Below are 17,834 nucleotides of genomic sequence, written 5' to 3' on the forward strand. Positions count from 1 at the left end.
GGTAAATAAAACCTAAATCCTCTTTGACCATATATCTGGATCGAATATTTGTCATCACATGGCTTCAACATTATCTCCACATGACCAGAGGAGGGCGCTGCTTCCCTGAGCCTTCAGGTGGAACTTCTGGTCAATAAACCGACTGAGGATAATGTAGATGTGCGTCTGTGCTCCTCACCTTGCTGGCCTTCAGCACATTGATCTGTTCTTCGTTCACCGTGTCCTTGTTCTTCTCGAGGAATCCTTCACATTGGTATTCAACCTGCTCGACGACAAGAGAGCACTTTGTTACAAAACCTGAGGGCCACGTTTCACTGGGATTTATCCAGGTCTTCCATTTCTGATGAGACACTGCTACTTTACTAGTGGTACAACGGTTCCACAAGCCCATGGTTGGATTTGGATTGCAGCTTTTGGGCCATGTATTCAGCTCTGTTGGTTTTGCACATATATAGGCACATATATAGATTAATTGATAGATATGAAGGATATTTCTTTATTATTCAAAGCGATAACATTCATTTTATACAAGAAATAAGGCAGGCTACTCAATGGTCAAGGCATATGTTCAGATGATTGGCTCTTCTATGTCTCTAATAATTAGCAGACCTGTATTCAACAGTGGTCAACAGTTCAACAATCCCACTATTAGGTTTGTCTGTCATTGAACGGTGCGTTTTTTTACCCTCCCTCCCTTGTGTTTTTGTATTCTTAATCACATTCCTGCAGGTGTTACCAAATAGCCTCTCCCAATAAAACGTGTGTATTTACTGTCCTAATGTTTGGGGTACATTTATAAAATAGACGTTTCTATCTCAGATTGACCTTGTAGCTCATGTGAAGACATGAACATGTGCCTTTAAATGCACCAAAATTAATCTCTGTAAATGTTTGGTCCCATTTTAATTTCAGGAGACCTCATGGGAAAGCCCGCTTTAGACCTTGACCAAGTTTATCTGTAACCTTATATTGAGGGTCTAAAAACAGACATTAAAAATAACTATGTGTCATACAGCACCTACAGGATATGAAACACTAAAGTATTACACTAGTCAAACAGACATACGCTCTAAACATCTCACAGAAGAACTGCTTTGTTGTCTGAAAACAATGATAATAAAAAAGTGATCCATCCTCCAGCCATCCTAAAAATAACTCCTGCACTGCAGAGGCAACTGCAGCCAATCTATCCCCGAGTGCTGCATATTGAGCTACAAGGGCACCTGCCATTAGTTTTCCAGCAAAAATCAGGAACCAAATTTAAATTAATTTAACTCCTCACTGTGCAGACATGAAGCAAACACCATCAAACCCACCTTGTCAGCAAAATGCTGAATGATGAAAGCGCGGTTGGACATGCGTGGCTTCTCAAAGAGGGAGCAGGTCTTAAGGTGGGTGTTGTAGAGTTTCTGAGCCCATGAATCATCCGAACCTTTGGGCATCTGGTATTGATGGGGAGAAGACATGGTGAAAACTATCAAATATGTATGTAACCATCTGCTTCTTAACAGAGTGAGAGACAAAGAAATTAACCTTTTAAGTAATTTAAGATACTGCAGTTATTGGATGACATTACACCTTACAAGGGTGTCTTTTTTCCCCGGTTTTGCAGTACATGAGGACAAAATCTTTTCCTTATATTTCTTCAGCAAGAAGTCAAACCAAATGTCCACTTTGTGTTTGCATTAGCCGACACTTACTGTATTTAGCAATGTGGACCACCTCAAATGTCAACAGCTTGTAAAATGACCTTGCAGTGGCTAAGAGCCACAGAGAGATTAGTCAGCATTGTTCATGAATTGGCTGAGCTGAGAAAATGTGTCCATAGTACAGATATGAGCACTGCCTTTACACTACACTGGCTGCAACCTACATATTCACTCAAATAACTCTAAATTTCATATACATGCAACCAAAGCTCAAAGCACCAATCATTTCCTGATGTAAACTATAAGCATAGGTATTCGGAGATTCGGGTCTAGTGTGTTGTGGGAACTGTGTTGGGCAAGTTACTCAGGAAGTGTAATATTTAATAATCATCAACACCTGCTGATCGATATTCTTCTTCACCCAGCCATTTTCCAAGTATAGCTGTAGCACGTTCATGAATCATAAGACAAAGTGTGCATGGAGATGACCACAAAGTACCCTACCACCTTGCGATTGGCATTTCTGAGGTGATTTTTGCATCAAATTTCACCAAAGTTCAACTCAATGCGATGCGAAGATGCATATTGCTGCATCGTAACATAGGCTTACCTGGCACAAAAGCCAATTTGCATTCTAGTAATTCAACCCAGTGTTAACTTGGATTACTATTGTACTACTACTGTAATAATAATAATTATAATTCCCTACACTGCTAGGCACTGGGGAGAGTATTAATATTACTGCCCAACACTAGGTGGGAGGCACTGACTGTCAAAATATGTAAAGCAGAAAGTGGGTGTGAACGGGTGGAAGGTTGTCACCGAGAGGTTCAACAACAACCCACAAGCTTCTGCTCAGTATGCAGCACAGACTCACTTTATGCACCTGCTTGTTTACATTTTTGAGGAAGTTTTTATTCCACCAATAGTATTCACAAGTCATCAAGTATGTTATTGTTATATTGTATCTTATGTAGCTGTATATTCTAAGCTTGTGAAATATTTTTTAGTGGACTTGTACCTTGCACTCCTCGTCCAACAGGTCCAGGATGCCCATCTTGGCTTCTATGAGGTTGATGCAGGGCTGATTGTCATAGAAGTCAATCAGAGTCCAGGGGATCTGCTCCTTCATATATTCCTCCTGTTCCAGCTTAAACACATGCTACACACACACAGACAGACAGACAGACAGGAATCAAGATGTATACCAACAATTAAAGAAAACACCATTTCACATGTGTAAATATAACATGCACTCCAACAGGTAAAATGCATTCTGCCCACCATATTGAACTGCTGCTGAAGTTTCTCATTGGCATAGTTGATACAGAACTGCTCGAAGCTGTTGATCTCAAATGTCTCAAACCTTGAGTTGAAGAACAGAGAAGTCAAACTGATGGAACATTGCTAGGGAAAGTCAGTGGAATTGACTTCACTACTGTACACCCGTGGTGTACGCTGTGTTACCCCCACACAGACAGGCGAATGCTCAGACGTACCCATATATATCGAGGACCCCGATGAAGGAGTGCTGTTTTATATTGGTGATCAGGGCTTTGTTAACGTGTTCCACAATCCAGTTGAAGAGCTTGGCGTATATATGTTTAGACAGCGCATCACGGGCGTTGGTGGCCTGCAGGCGGGGGAGGGTCTTGACATACGTCTCTGTGGCTGTCTTCAGCTTCCTGTGACACAGCCACTGGGACATGTCCTGGTAGGTCACGCCCACCAACTCACAGAATGCTGTCAGGTGGCGATTGTTGGGCTACAGGGAAAATACAGTTTTTTAGGTGGATTATATGCATTAGCACTGACTTACTCCTCTACTCCAACTGGCCCGGCATAATATTTATTTTTAAATGTTCTGCCCAATAGAGGCCATCCCATAACTACAGATATAACATTGTAAAGAAAAAAATCATGTAATCTTTTTAAACTTGAAAATCAGTACTGCAGTATAAATATTCTCCTCACTGCAATGACACTGCTGTCTGAGTCTCTGTCCTTTATCTCCACATTTCCCAGATGTAGAATTGCAGCCAAAACCTGGAACAAACCCATCTGATTGGACTCGTTAATACCTGCAGGTCAAAACACAAATAGAAAAACCCTCCTTAGTGAGTTGTGACGCTCTTTAACCCTCACTATAACATGCCCAAACTTTATTAAACTATCCCCAAATTCAAAGAGCAGGGAAATATAACCACAAAGTGTTTATTCTAAATAATTCCATACTCTCATTCAGTTACAATGTGTACATTTAACAGACACGTTTCAATGTTTGTTTATTTTTTTATGTGGTGATGTGGACGTTACCGAGCAACGTGAAGGCATGGCGAGTGGTGGACAGCTCCTTGGTGTCGTCCACACCCTCAATAACAGGGCTGCGGCCCTGCCTGGTGTACAAGAAGTCGTTTGCACTGCCTGAGTGGAGACACAGAGAGGGTGAATAAATTAAGGAAACATGAAATATGTGCACTTTTACCGTGTGCAACGTGGTTAAAACTATCACTGCATCCTAATTTATCATGAAGAGCTGCACTGGGAATTAACCTTATTTAATAAATGGAACGGTTTGTGATTTCACAATGTCACAATGTATGATTGTAGCTAATCAGAAACTTTATAAAAAGAAGCACCAATAAAAAGAAAGAACACTTCTGTGTAAGAGTGATGTTAGCTCAACTTTCTGATAATCGGTTTCTTTATGCACACTTTACACTGAATTGAGGCATGACTGGTTTCCTGGCAATGAGAGGCACTGACACGACTGTGACAACCACCCCATTTAGTGAGCCAGGAAGTCGGCAGGAGAGGAAAAGACAGCAGCTGTGTGTGTGTGTGTGTGTGTGTGTGTGTGTGTGTGTGTGTGTGTGTGTGTGTGTGCATGTGTGTGTGTGTGTGTGTGTGTGAGAGAGAGAGAGAGAGAGAGAGAGAGATAAAGTGAGTGAGAGAGTGAATGCCGAGTGGCTGTAAGTGACAGTGCCAGCAGTGAGTGAGTGTGTGTGTGTGTGTGTGTGTGTGTGTGTGTGTGTGTGTGTGTGTGTGTGTGTCCCATGACTAGGATGAGCAGGTGCATGTCCACAGTGGGAGAGCTCTGTATGTGAGCATGACCACAGAGTCAACATGTTTCATAGTGAAGTGATATAGAATCTGTCTGTGGTTTATCAAGATCTTTTTTCGGAGATGTGGAAGGGGAGAGAGAGAGCCACTGCAGCTAAACACAAATGTTCTTTCAATCAGTTACTCTGTATTCACTGCGGATCTTGAATCGGACAAGAAAATGATGAGTTACTGATCTAAATGATCAAGCTACTGCTTTTATCATCGCTTATGGTGTGAGTGTAGATTTTACTGTGCAGCTCTGTGTGTGTGTGTGTGTGTGTGTGTTTGTGTGTGTGTGTGTGTGGATGATACTTACTCAGCTTCAGAGCCTTGAACTCAGGCAGATGGGATGATGCACAGAGCTGATAAAATATATGATAATTCCTTTCCTCGTCAGCCTGGAAGTAAGCACGAAGGTCATATAATGTGAGAGAAATGCTGCATTTACACATATTCATGCTCAGGTTATTCAAATAAAATCAGATTAATGGTAGTGATCATCACATTCTAGACTCTACAATTATACAGTCTGACAGTTTAACATCTGGAAGCTCAACTGGAGCAATGGGGGATTTAGTGCCTTGCTTGTGTGCATATGAACAAATATTATTGATTAAGATGAGAATATTACATGTTTATTTTCTACTCTGATATTTCCCTAGACATACATGAAATCAAACAAAAGATGTTGCCTATCTGTGCATGCATTTCCATACCTATGGTATGGTTATACCTGACGGATCATACAGTAAATGGGCATAAATAACAAGTGTCAAATAACTGCATAGAGACAGAAGTTTGGAGCTACCGATTCAATTGTAGAGAAAATAAATAACTCAAATGTCAGCCTGCCTACATTGGTACTACTGCTACTACACCCAAAGACAGAATTCACACACACACACACACACACACACACACACACACACACACACACACACACACACACACACACACACACACACACACACTCTGCTGTTTTAGACAGGAATGAGGATGTTGGTGGAAAACGTTGTCTATTTCCTCCTCACATTTCTGACATGATTGGCTCCATCGCCCATTTATAGGTGTGTGTGTGCGTGTGTGTGTGCTCAGTTGAAATATGTTTCTTTATCTGCCCTACTGGCTCCACCAGTGAAAAAACACACCTACTGAATATACAATAAGTAAGTAAAGTTATATAAGAGAACAAACGTGTGAAAAAGGTGTTCTCCATATAGATAGAATTTAAAAAAAAAACACATAATGTTAAAAGTTAGAACATCGTGAATAAGCCCACTGAAAAAGTTCTTCTCTTGTTAAACGTGTGCTTATTTGGCTTCTCTAAGACTTTGTGCTGCCTGTAAAGAAAAGGAATTCTAAAGATGGATTTAGACAAGAAAAGGACACAAATGAAATTGTTACTTGGGAAAGAATGTCTTTGACACTAGAGAAAGACATTGCGAGAGAGAAAAAAAGAGTGCTCTGCTGTAAACCTGTGTGACAGATGGATGTAGACTTTGTTTCCTCCTACTTGTCTTTGTGAAGATTGAAGTTATTGCCGCATACTTCGTCTGCTCTAAAGGACACCATGGACAGACTGACAGTTAATGTTGGGTCCCACTGATGTACATTCTGCTTGGGTGTGTGTTTGTGTGTGTGTGCTTTGACCAGGGTAACCATTATTGTTGAATTATAGGTCAAATGGGTCTGTAGGGTTGTTGACGGTAGAGTCAGGGATAAGTAATGCCGGGAGAAAGAGGGCCATAGAACAAAAAGTTACCCGGCTTGAACCGAGTCGGGGATGTTGGCATTTCTATATGTGTCTGTATTCCCCCAACAAAATGTGTGCGTATGGTGTGTGTGCAGCAGGAGTCATGTTTAAGCCGCTGGAAGCCAATTAACTACAGAGTCATGGTCCCAGTGTGCGTGTAGCTGTGTGTGTAGGTACATGTTGTGCATGCGTTGTGTCACCTAACAGCATAATACAGATGTAATTTTACTCTAATTTCAAGGCAGTTTTATTGCAATGATTGAAGCTGTTAAATATGATTCCAGATTAGCTCTTTGCAGTAATGGTTCAAACTAGGCAGTAAGTTATAACTCACATATTTTGGCTACTTGCGTTAAATCATGGCTATAACACTACTGCTGACAGGCTTTGAGGAATGATCTAGCAAAAATGTCTTCATTGTAAAGGAAACAAACAAAAGTAGACTAGACTGACAAATGCAATAACAAATCACAGATGGCACTTCAGAAATGTCTTTTTTGCCTGTAACCTTGCGAGATGCTAAAGAAGCTAAAGAACTGTGTGTATTCATAAGCACAACACATCAACACCACTGTGACTGGTTATGCATGAACTGAAGCTTAAAAAAAGAAGTAAAAACAAAACACACCGTGTGTGTGTTGGTGTGCTCACCTGAAACACCACACGTGATTTCTCCAGCAGATATGTTCTCATGTTGGCGCCAATGATTCGGTAGCGTGTGTCGAAGCCGATCTCGATGTATTTGCCAAAGCGACTGCTGTTGTCATTTCGGGTGGTCTTTGCGTTTCCAATGGCCTGGGAAACGGGAGAAAAACAACATGATAAAACACACGTAACATATTATGGTGGCTGGGCGATATTGTCAATATATATATATATATATATATATATATATATATATACTGTATATATAGGTCATTTTCATATCTCAATAACGATGTTACTGGAAAAAGTATTTTCTCATTTTCCGTGTCTGACTTTCTTACAAGGCATTCTGGTTTTGGTTGGGCTGAGACTGAGACCCGTTTCCACACGTTGTCTCCTCTCTCTGATAGCAAAACTGCTGTTTGATCCAGCTCCGCTCCCAAATGCAAGGATGAGAAACTAAAATGTTGTCCAACTGATGTAACACACACCACACGCACACACTCCAGCCATACAACCAGCTGGCTTGTTCCGAGTTAAATCTTGTGAGTTAAGGCCAAACACACAGTCTTTCACTACAGACAAGGAGTCTTTCAGCAGGTAGGCCAATCTCTGCCTGCATCAGCCAGACGGGCATAAACATCGCACACACACACACACACACACACACACACACACGTTTTGTAATATTGAAAAAGCTGACGCAACCACCTACTCCGCATCCAGGCTTAGAGGCTAAAGTGACATCACTTCAACGAAAGAAAGCGTTCTATTCATTCTGTCAACGTGTCTCGATTGGCTCGAGGTGAAAGCGGTGGCTGGGAGGATGAGAGTGATGTTAGTAATGCGGTTGGAAAGGACGGGGTGGGTAGACGATGTCAGGAGATAGGGGGATGGGGGGCAGCGTACGGGCACAGGGGGAGCTATCCAACCTCTCCTGTCCTCGTGACTCGACAGGAAGAATTACAAAAAACACACAGTCAAGGATAAGATCTGCATTATCACAGTGGAGTGGAGAAGCCTGAGGCCCAGTCAGAGTGTGGTGGAGAAACTGAAGGGAAGGGAGTGAGGGAATGCCAGTGCAGAAGAGCAGGATTAAGAGAGAAGGATATATAGAATGACATTCAACCCATCTCATTCATAAATAAACTAAACGTGTATATACTGTAGAGAAATATAGCAAAAAGAAAACAAATACAAAAACTGAAAAATAACATTCATTTTTAAGAAATGTTCTGGGTGTAAGTCTCTTTTAATAATAAAAAAAAAAAATGGGGATCCAAGGTCTTTCTCAGCACAAAGCCTCCTGTCCTTACCTCCATGATGGGGTTGGAGGCCAAGACTTTCTGCTCCACGTTGGCCTCGCTGGTGGAGCCGCTGACCGTAGCAAAGTATCTCATGGCGTATTTGGCTGATACCGTCTTTCCTGCTCCGGACTCTCCACTCACAATTATTGACTGATTTCTCTCATCCCTAACAGATTGAAAAAAATATAAATGCTAAATGTAAGATGCCATCACCAACGAACATTTTCATTGCCTGCAGTCAGAGCAGGTGTTAACACTCCTAGTTAATCCCATGTGCTCCTATGCACGCTCTGATATCTCAGCAGGCTGCCCTTCAAATTCTCCAAAGTACTGAACCAAAATCCTGTGGCAGCATTGGCTCTTCCTACTGAGACATCTCTCTTAGAAATAAACTCAGAGCTGCTGATATGTAGGCTGCCTCACATCATTGATTTGCTGACTCTTATGTGCCTGTACGTCCCCTTAAGATTGGTGGATTGGCTATACTGGTTTTTCCCAGGATTCAGCTGGTGACAAAAGGTGACTGGGCCTTTGCAGTTAAAGCCCCAATACATTAAATGGTCCTCATTTATATATCGCTTTTGTCCAAAGTGCTTTACATTGTTGACTGACATTCACCCATTCACACACCGACGGCGGAGTCAACCACGCAGGGCGGCAGCCAGCTCGTCAGGAGCAATTAGGGTGAGGCGTCTTTCTCAGGGACGCCAGACACACAGCTAGGAGGAGCCGGGGATCGAACCATCAATCTTGCGGTTACCAGCCAACCCGCTGTACCTCCTAAGCTAATGCCCCCCTACATTAGAATAATCAACAGGCTACATCTGTAACATCGTAAATTATGGATTAATTTAAACATGCAGCCCTAGAATGCATGTAAGTTCCTCACGGATGGAGTTGCAACTCCAGTGCAACTGTATGCCAACTGTGTGAGGTCAGAAAGGACATACTGAGAGGGCTACTGCTGACAGCTCAAATAAAACTGACATTAGTGAAGGAAGGGATACGAGTGTTGATTAAACTTGAGATACAGTACTGTTAGTGTACATGTGTATGCCAGTGTGTTGGTGACATAAACTCCCAGATCCACTGGTTGGCAGTATTAAAAGAGCAAGGGAGCGAGAGACGGTGAGACCACCGTGAGCCTATTTCTGTCTTGGCTTTGACCTACAAACCCAGAGGAGAGAGAGGGAGGGCTGAGCAATAAGGAGACTACTACTCAGGTAACACACACACACACACACACACACAAACCTGGCCATCTGTTTGTAAGCCTCCTCCGCCACAGCAAAGATATGTGGGTCCATATCACCCATATTCTGACCGCTGTAGGCATTTATGATGTCACTTCCATATATTTGCAACGTCTCATACGGGTTGATGGCCACCAGAACTATTCCTATGACACAGAACACAGAGGGGAAAGTATGAGCTCGCCTGAATGAGCGGGAATATGTAAATGTACAGAACATACTGCATTTCGTTCTTCGTCACATAGATTAAAGGCAACACTGTTCTCAATTACTTACGCTTGACATATATTCTACATTCTACAGAGCTTATGGATTCTCACAGACAACAATGCAGTGTTTAACCAAGTAGAAAACCATCCACTTTGAAACATTAATTGGCATGCCATAATTAGTGGAAATCATTGACTCATCTGTTTACTGTTCCTGTTGTGTAAAATGAGTGAATGTTTTCATGTTTGATCACACAGTTGTGTAAAAGACATGTATAGGCGGGTGAAAAGGAACTCTCATCATGTTCACCTCGAACAACGTTTTACACAGCCTTTACATTACTTTTGTTTGTTTAAAAGTATGCATTTTTTCACCTACCACAATAAGTATATATTAGCTTGGAGTCTATGAATCGGACTTTCAGATTGTGCAGCACAGCCGGCTCGTGGAGGTAGCTTAGTGCCGTCAGGTCATTTTCGCCCACAAGGATGTCGGGGTTTCGCAGGTAAGGTAGGTTCTTCGTCTTGGGGTCCAGTTTGTGCTCAATGTTCTGAAGACGACCAAGAAAATAGAGCATGGTTATAACAGCAAGTTATTTCAGTGGCCATGGTATGAATATAAACGAGTGTAAAGCGTTGATTTTCTTATACTTAGACTCACCAAATGATGACGTGCCTTTTATTGCTGAAGGTCAATATCAGTCAATATTTCATGCATATGTACTCAAAAATGTCATGAGGCTAGTGATTTGGCATGGCTCTGGAGCAAAACCACCAGTTGTTCAAAGCTGTATTGTATTAATCTTGTTTTAGTTCCTCCTTCTTTTGACATTTTAACATCCCTTTTAAATGGATCCCCTTCTCTTTCTGATGCTTGTTGTATGTATGGTTGATTTGGTTACAGGAAATCTTTTAACAGACAACATCAGGATTTAATGAGAGTGACTAATGGAGTGACGTTATTTTGATCATCTTCAACAGCAGCTTTCCACATAAACACAGAGAGCACTCAAAGAGTGCAAAACCCTCATCAAGGCTGCACAACCAACTAAAGGTGTTGTTATTAATTTAAATGATTTAGAAGTTTAGCTTGCTCTGCACATGGATCAGCAGCAAAATCTACAATGACAGACATACAGTATACTTTTTCATTAAGACCTTGAGCTACTTTGAGAACCTTTGCTGAGCCTACTGAGAGATGTTATGTGGTGTTTAGCCACAGAAATAACCTTGAATACTTAAAAGAAATGCCTGGATTGGCACAAAAATAATCTGTCACTTTCACGCCCCAATTTACTACCCAATGTCACTGAAAACTGCTGACAAGTTTCGGAGACATTGAAGAGACACAACCAGAAAAATACTGTGATTTAAACATAAGGACCAATCTGGCAAATGGTCTTGCCACATGCTTTCATTAACCGGAGTACTGTGTGCTGGAAGCCGTTTGTATTATTAAATTTACTGCTACACATTTTAAATGTGTTAGAACCAATGTTAAAACCAATAACCACTAATGAGAACCAGCAGTCTGAAGTGTCTTTAAGGCAATGACAGGGAGAGCACAGAGGATGCAACACAAAGGCCCTACATCTCCATCAATCCTCACCGTTCCATCCTCCAGCATGAGCTGCAGGGAGGCGTCGCCATTTTTGTAGTCCTTGGTCAGCTCAGCAGACTTCCACACTTCTTCTGCATCGGGGATCCACACCCGAGCCAACTGGGAGACAGGGGAAAAGAAAATTTAGTTAAACAACGTGTAACACTCCATTTAAATATATGATGTCCCTGATCGCTAAATCTACTTCATGTATTTCCAATTATAGTACATTTCCTTATTATTACTATTAATACTGACAAGTTTGCACTACATCAGCCCGTTCAACAAACGTATAGTTGTACTTATCTTTCTGCTAATTGTTAAAACAGTATGACCTCAGAGAAAACACTGGGTTCCATGTTTTCCCGGTCATGAGCTCGTAACGGTCAATAAAGTTGTGGGAACAGTCTGTCAAACCAATAGAGGCCCATAATGACTGAGGAATGCAGATGTGGATCTTGTGTGGTCATAGTGTCAACACACACACACGCGCGCACACACACACACACACACACACACACACACACACACACACACACACACACACACACACACACACACACACACACACACACACACACACACACACACACACACACACACACACACACACACACACACACACACTTCACTATAAAACTGTTTCAGGCCTTACAGACTTGTGACTGGAGGCAATCAGCTGATTACAGACATGTGGAAAAACAGTGATGAACACTAGCAGTCACATGGCTGAGGAATCCAGCTCACAAACATAGACATAAGCCTTACTTCTAATGGTGGAGGTGTTTGCTGGATGACTGTGCAGTGACTGGAGAATAGAGAGAATCCCACTGTGCACTGAAAAAACCCAGGCCGACGAGACCTGCGTCTGCATGTGTGTGTGTGTGTGTGTGTGTGTGTATTCTGCTGGAGTGAAGCAGTCAGTAGTCTGTGGTCAAACAACACAGAGGTTGTTTTTCCAACCATGGATTTGAAATTAGATAAGGAGGGCAGATGAGAGGAAATTAAGTAAGAGGTTCAACAAAACAGATTATGGTGGGGTTTGTATTCCAGAAACAAACGTTCAATTGACATGTATTTATCATAGTTTTGTGAAGGATCCATCACAACATGGAAAAGAATCAATGGCGTAAGTGTGAAAATATTATTTAAATTATTATTCGCAAAACTAGAGCAGATAAAATATGCTCATCTGTTTTGTCTTTGTTGAGGAATGAACAGAAAGACTATACACTAATCACTGCAGGATTTAGTCTCAAACTAAACAACATGAATGAGGATTTTCACTTTGCTGTGACTAATTTTTCAAGTGAATTACTAATACAGGAACATGTGAATGACACTTTTGATAATTTTTGAGGAACTGGGAGTGTCTTTCCGGAAGTCCATCAAGGATTTCATGGCTTCTTCAGGCTTCGTTATAAACTGCTAACGGCAGTTTCGGAGATGCAAGAGAGAAAGGCCTGATTGTAGAAAGCATGACGGTTGAAAGCCTACTAAATTCCAGCTTCTGCCTCACTACCGCTCATCATGACATCACAGTCACACAAACCCTCGCACCCCCCTCCCCCCCATTCTATCTCTTGCTCTTCATATTAAGAAGAGTTGTGATGTGAAATGGCAGCAATAGCCTCTCCGACAAAGGAGTTTAACAAAAGAAGTGTTTAATCTCTCTGCCACCACGAATCCCCCAGGTTTTCCCAGTATTTTCTCTAATTCCTTTCTCTCTTAACCTCTGTAGGAAGACCAAACCGTGACATCAGTAAGTAGTGTGAAGGGGATAACACATAGCTACTTGAAGTGGTGAAGTGGTTCCAAGAAGTGTGCGTGTGTGTTGTAAAGCTAATGGTTGAACGTGGAGAGTAGCCAACCAATACTGGATGTTTGAGGCCAAAACAAAAAATTTTTTTTACAGTTAAACTTGTTAGTGCTCTAAATTACCTTGGCATTTCTGTACTGCACATGCTTTTTAATTATCAGCTGGCACATACGCTGATATGAATATGTGATAAGTTAATGCCAGGTGATAAATGTCGGGCTTGAATGTGTGCCTGCGGTTTTCAGGAGTGATAAACTGTCTGAGTTGCTAGTGAGCTGTATGTGTGTAGTCAGAGAAAGAAAAACAAAAGCATAAAGTGAGACAGACGGAGTCTATTATGTGTATGTGTGTGTGTGTGTGTGTGTGTGTGTGTGTGTGTGTGTGTGTGTGTGTGTGTGTGTGTGTGTGTGTGTGTGTGTGTGTGTGTGCTGAATCAAACGGGAGCTAAAAACGGGAGACCTTCACAAACAACCAGTATTACCAAACCATGCATCACAAGCTCACACCTGTTTCACATCTACATTCACAACTAATATATTCTCCCCACTTATGATGAATTAAATGAAAACAATTCAATCAACATTTCAATTCACACAATTTCCTTAAAAACCCGTTTAATTTGCCAGTTAACCACCTGCTCAATTAACAATAGCAACCCCGACTGTCTGATTAACGCTGATATCATTGGCACAATGAGCTGGTTGAATAATTTATAGGCTACACCTTCTGTGATAATGTTTAGAAATTATGTAGCTACATCTGCCTGCCAAAACTGACAGCTTTATCAAAGCTGCTGTCACTTTCAGTTGTAAGGAGCCATTTGTGGTCGTATGTTCATCCCATTGTGTATCAAAATATTTAAATGCATGTCAGGTATTCTTGAACAAAAAACAACAAACAATGAAAGGGCAACCTTTCCTGACACTTAAGAAAATTAACAACTTGCACATTACTATACTGTCCAGGAAAACCATTTTGTTGCTGTCAGTTTTCATTACATTTTTTGTATAAAACAGTGTAAAGTATAAAACACCTCCAGGCCAAGGTTTGTTTCATCACTGCAAACCCCTACTATGAAGCCAAACATTGTTCAAACCAGCAGATCTTTATTTGAAATGGAGGCATGGTTTCCAAAGTATCTAAAATATATAAAATATATCAGGTTATACTTTAGGAAAATGTGTTGATGCTACTTAAACGAAAAACAAAACGGGGGAAATTGTCTCTATTACTCTTCCCATTCCAGCATTTTGTTGGTGGTTTCACCTTTTTGGTACCCACAGGAGACCATCCCAGCTGCCAGCCTCCTAGCAACGCAGAGAGAGGCCGGGAGACACAGGGAGAAAAGGGAGGAGAGAAGGCGGACAGAGGCTAAAAATAGCTAGAGCAAGATTTGAGCAGCATCACACCTCACAGACACATCACTGCGCTGCTGAGCACACTTCCTGGTTCTCATTATCACCCCCCCCCCCCCCACACACACACACACACACACATTGTTAACATGCCAGTAATTGTCATGCTTTGTTTCTTTCTCTTTTCTGCTCGACCAAAACACAAATGTACAAGGTTTGTGTGTGTGTGTGTGTACCTAGTATGGGGGCAAAAAGACAACAATATAATGCAACTGCAGAGGCTATGAATCATATTTATAGACCAACAAATCCCCCCGGGTTCAGAAAACAAACGAGAGATGAAGGATGACACACACACACACACACACACACACACACACACACACACACACACACACACACACACACACACACACACACACACACACACACACACACACACACACACACACACACACACACACACACACACACACACACACACACACACGTTTCAAGGACATAATCCTCTACAATGAAATACAAGCTGGACAAGAGTAGTGTTTAAAAGCTGGAGAGATAATGTGATGAGTCAGAGTGCAGCCTCTCTGTCTGCCTTACAGTGAAGGATGATGGTCGAGCTGGTGACTTATGGGCAACAGACCAGGAGGAGAGGGTGACAAAAAAGGAGAAAAGACGTCAGAGCATCTGTGACGTCAGAGATCACATGACTAAAGGGTCTCTGCATTTAGCCCGCCCTACATATGCCGCGTGCATGAGGCTACACACATCGGCTATGAACTCAAGCTGCTAAATTGAGTTTGTAGATCTGTAATTTGTTGTTGCTGTTTTTTCCCTTTACCTCAGGGAACAGGATGAGGTCACACTTATGTGAGGTTCACATGTTATTCGATGCAATAAATGTGTGCTGCTTCTAAATGTGATCTTCACAGGACATGAATCAGCTATTATATGTTTCATACAGATCAGAATTACAATATTGAGAAGTTGCATACAAACAATGCAACACCTTCTACCATCTGCATCCAGTCAGTAACAGTCAGATGCTCTCATTTCAAATGAAAGGTGTAAAAAAAAAGCAATGTATTCAGTGAGATCATGCCCTGAGCATAAAACTAAATCCTGTCTGCTTTGACAATCATGTCAATGAAATTTTATGCAAATTCTGAATTGCATTAAATAACCTCCGTCCATAATACAATATACAAAATGTGTGTTATTTTGATATTGTGAATGTCATAATGCCTGGCAATGCCATTGTTGTTCTGGACTAATATTTATGACATAAAAAGGACATTCTAATAAAATTATAAAATATAGGAAACGACAAAAACAATCTTAACCTCTGACGGATCATATTGGAAGACACGATCTAGCAACAACAGTATTCTAGTAGCAATATACTGTGTTTTCTAACAAATCAATAATTAAATGACGCAAGTTCTTTTATTTCAAATAATTAACTAGTCTACACTCGTCCTGATGGTCGCTGACAGCTGGGTCAGTTCACAGCAGGGCACGGCTGCTCTTCAAGGTACAAGGCTGGGCTGATGCTAATCCTGGTTTAACTGAGACAAAGGATCAGGACCTGATTTGCTAACTTAACACCGGCTAATCGTATACTAGTCAACTACACCAAGATTTCATTACCATCACATATGGCTACAGGTTGCCACAGTACTGCTGACACGGTGACAAAGCTTTCACGTGTTTAAGTTCTGGTCCTGGCCCACACAAAGTAACATAGGCGTAAGTGTGTTCACATCAATAAAGACATTACATTAACCCGATTTCATTAAAAATGGTGTGCCACAACATAGAGCTCTCTTAATATGAAGAAAGGGGAACAGATGTATAAAATTGTTAAGATTTAACAGATGTTAAGTTATCACATTTTGGCTGAAGCTGTGATGTTATTGATGTGAAGTTTTAATTTCAGGGGCTGAAATTAATATGACTGAACTTGATTCTACTGCAACAAGGCAGCAAGGATGAAAAAGACTGAGCGGAGGTCAAAGTGATTGGGGCAATGGGTTTGTGTGTTCAGTATGGCTAGTAATGTGTGTGTGTGTGTGCGTGCTGGCTTGCGTGTGTGCGTGTGTGTATATAGGGTTAGTGATGGGCAGGGCATTCATCCATGACAAGTTTACAAATCTGCACAAAGTCAGCAGCAGATTAGAGGGACTTCACCTTGCTAATACTGAGCTCTGAGCTTTCACTCTTGGATCAGATGCACTCCAGCCTACTGGGACTCCTCTGAAGTGTAGGTATGGGACGATATCAACATTTAATGCTATGATTATCCTGGTTGAAATAATTGTGGCTCCCGACAGTATCCCAATAATCACCAAAATGTGCTTTAAACTCTTAAAAACGGCACTAAAACACATTGGAATCACTCTTACTTACATTTTGTCAAGATAATAATAATAATAATTGCAATTATTGCATCACAGATAGGACACATGATCTTTAATTAACATTGTAAAAAGGCAAATAAAGGATAAGGTCTCTTTGTTCTAATCTTCCGTAGGGCTCTTTTCCCAGTAATGGAAATCCACTGTGATCAACTGTGATCTGCAATACAATCCTATATCCCTGATCAAAGAGATTGAAACCTGAAAACACTTTACGGCACAATCCGGCAAAGACAACTTCCTAAACAGCTGCAGTGGTATGTGAAATAGTGTTTTGCTCACAGATTCTCATTTAAGCCGTCAATGGAGTCCCAGACTGGCCTCGTCACATGATGCCACTCATGTGAGAATCTGCTGTTTTTCTGCTCAGCTGGGCAGACACAGCATGAAGCCAAGATACAGAGACCTCAGTGCTGGTGGAGATTTTTGGCTAGAAAGAAACTGTGCTAGATTCACTACACCCGATGGTGTTCCCGAAACAACCAAGGTGCCAACATCCAGTGATCGCCAAACATCAGGGTGTCTTACTAAGAAGCTCTGACGATGCCCAGTGTCTAATCTGATTAGTTCAGTCGCTGCTGACTCTCGGATAAGTGTGATTTGCTTGTATGTTATATCAGGATAGGAGAATCAGTGCACAACTATGCGTTTGTCTTATGTTTATACCAGACAATGGGCTTATTAAAAAGGAAAAGATATACAAAAAATCTAATTAGGAACAA

The 17,834-nt window shown here is 41.4% G+C and overlaps 1 protein-coding gene across 2 annotated transcripts in view; it reads right to left on the reverse strand.

The window, feature by feature from the left end:
• Positions 1 to 17,834, reverse strand: part of myo5aa (myosin VAa) — a 46,147-nt gene that overhangs the window by 21,474 nt on the left and 6,839 nt on the right. For both annotated transcript variants that reach the window (XM_084034948.1, XM_084034949.1), the window contains exons 2-14: positions 11,531 to 11,641; positions 10,301 to 10,472; positions 9,714 to 9,858; positions 8,469 to 8,625; positions 7,159 to 7,302; positions 5,071 to 5,152; positions 3,966 to 4,073; positions 3,624 to 3,730; positions 3,149 to 3,414; positions 2,934 to 3,015; positions 2,671 to 2,811; positions 1,317 to 1,442; positions 179 to 262 (exon numbers count right to left, since the gene is read on the reverse strand). In XM_084034948.1, the coding sequence (XP_083891074.1) occupies positions 179 to 262; positions 1,317 to 1,442; positions 2,671 to 2,811; positions 2,934 to 3,015; positions 3,149 to 3,414; positions 3,624 to 3,730; positions 3,966 to 4,073; positions 5,071 to 5,152; positions 7,159 to 7,302; positions 8,469 to 8,625; positions 9,714 to 9,858; positions 10,301 to 10,472; positions 11,531 to 11,641 (1,725 nt within the window). The remainder of the gene's footprint in view (positions 1 to 178; positions 263 to 1,316; positions 1,443 to 2,670; positions 2,812 to 2,933; positions 3,016 to 3,148; positions 3,415 to 3,623; positions 3,731 to 3,965; positions 4,074 to 5,070; positions 5,153 to 7,158; positions 7,303 to 8,468; positions 8,626 to 9,713; positions 9,859 to 10,300; positions 10,473 to 11,530; positions 11,642 to 17,834) is intronic.

Source organism: Eutrigla gurnardus (genome assembly GCF_963514095.1).
Source record: "Eutrigla gurnardus genome assembly, chromosome: 1".
NCBI classification, from domain to species: domain Eukaryota; kingdom Metazoa; phylum Chordata; class Actinopteri; order Perciformes; family Triglidae; genus Eutrigla; species Eutrigla gurnardus.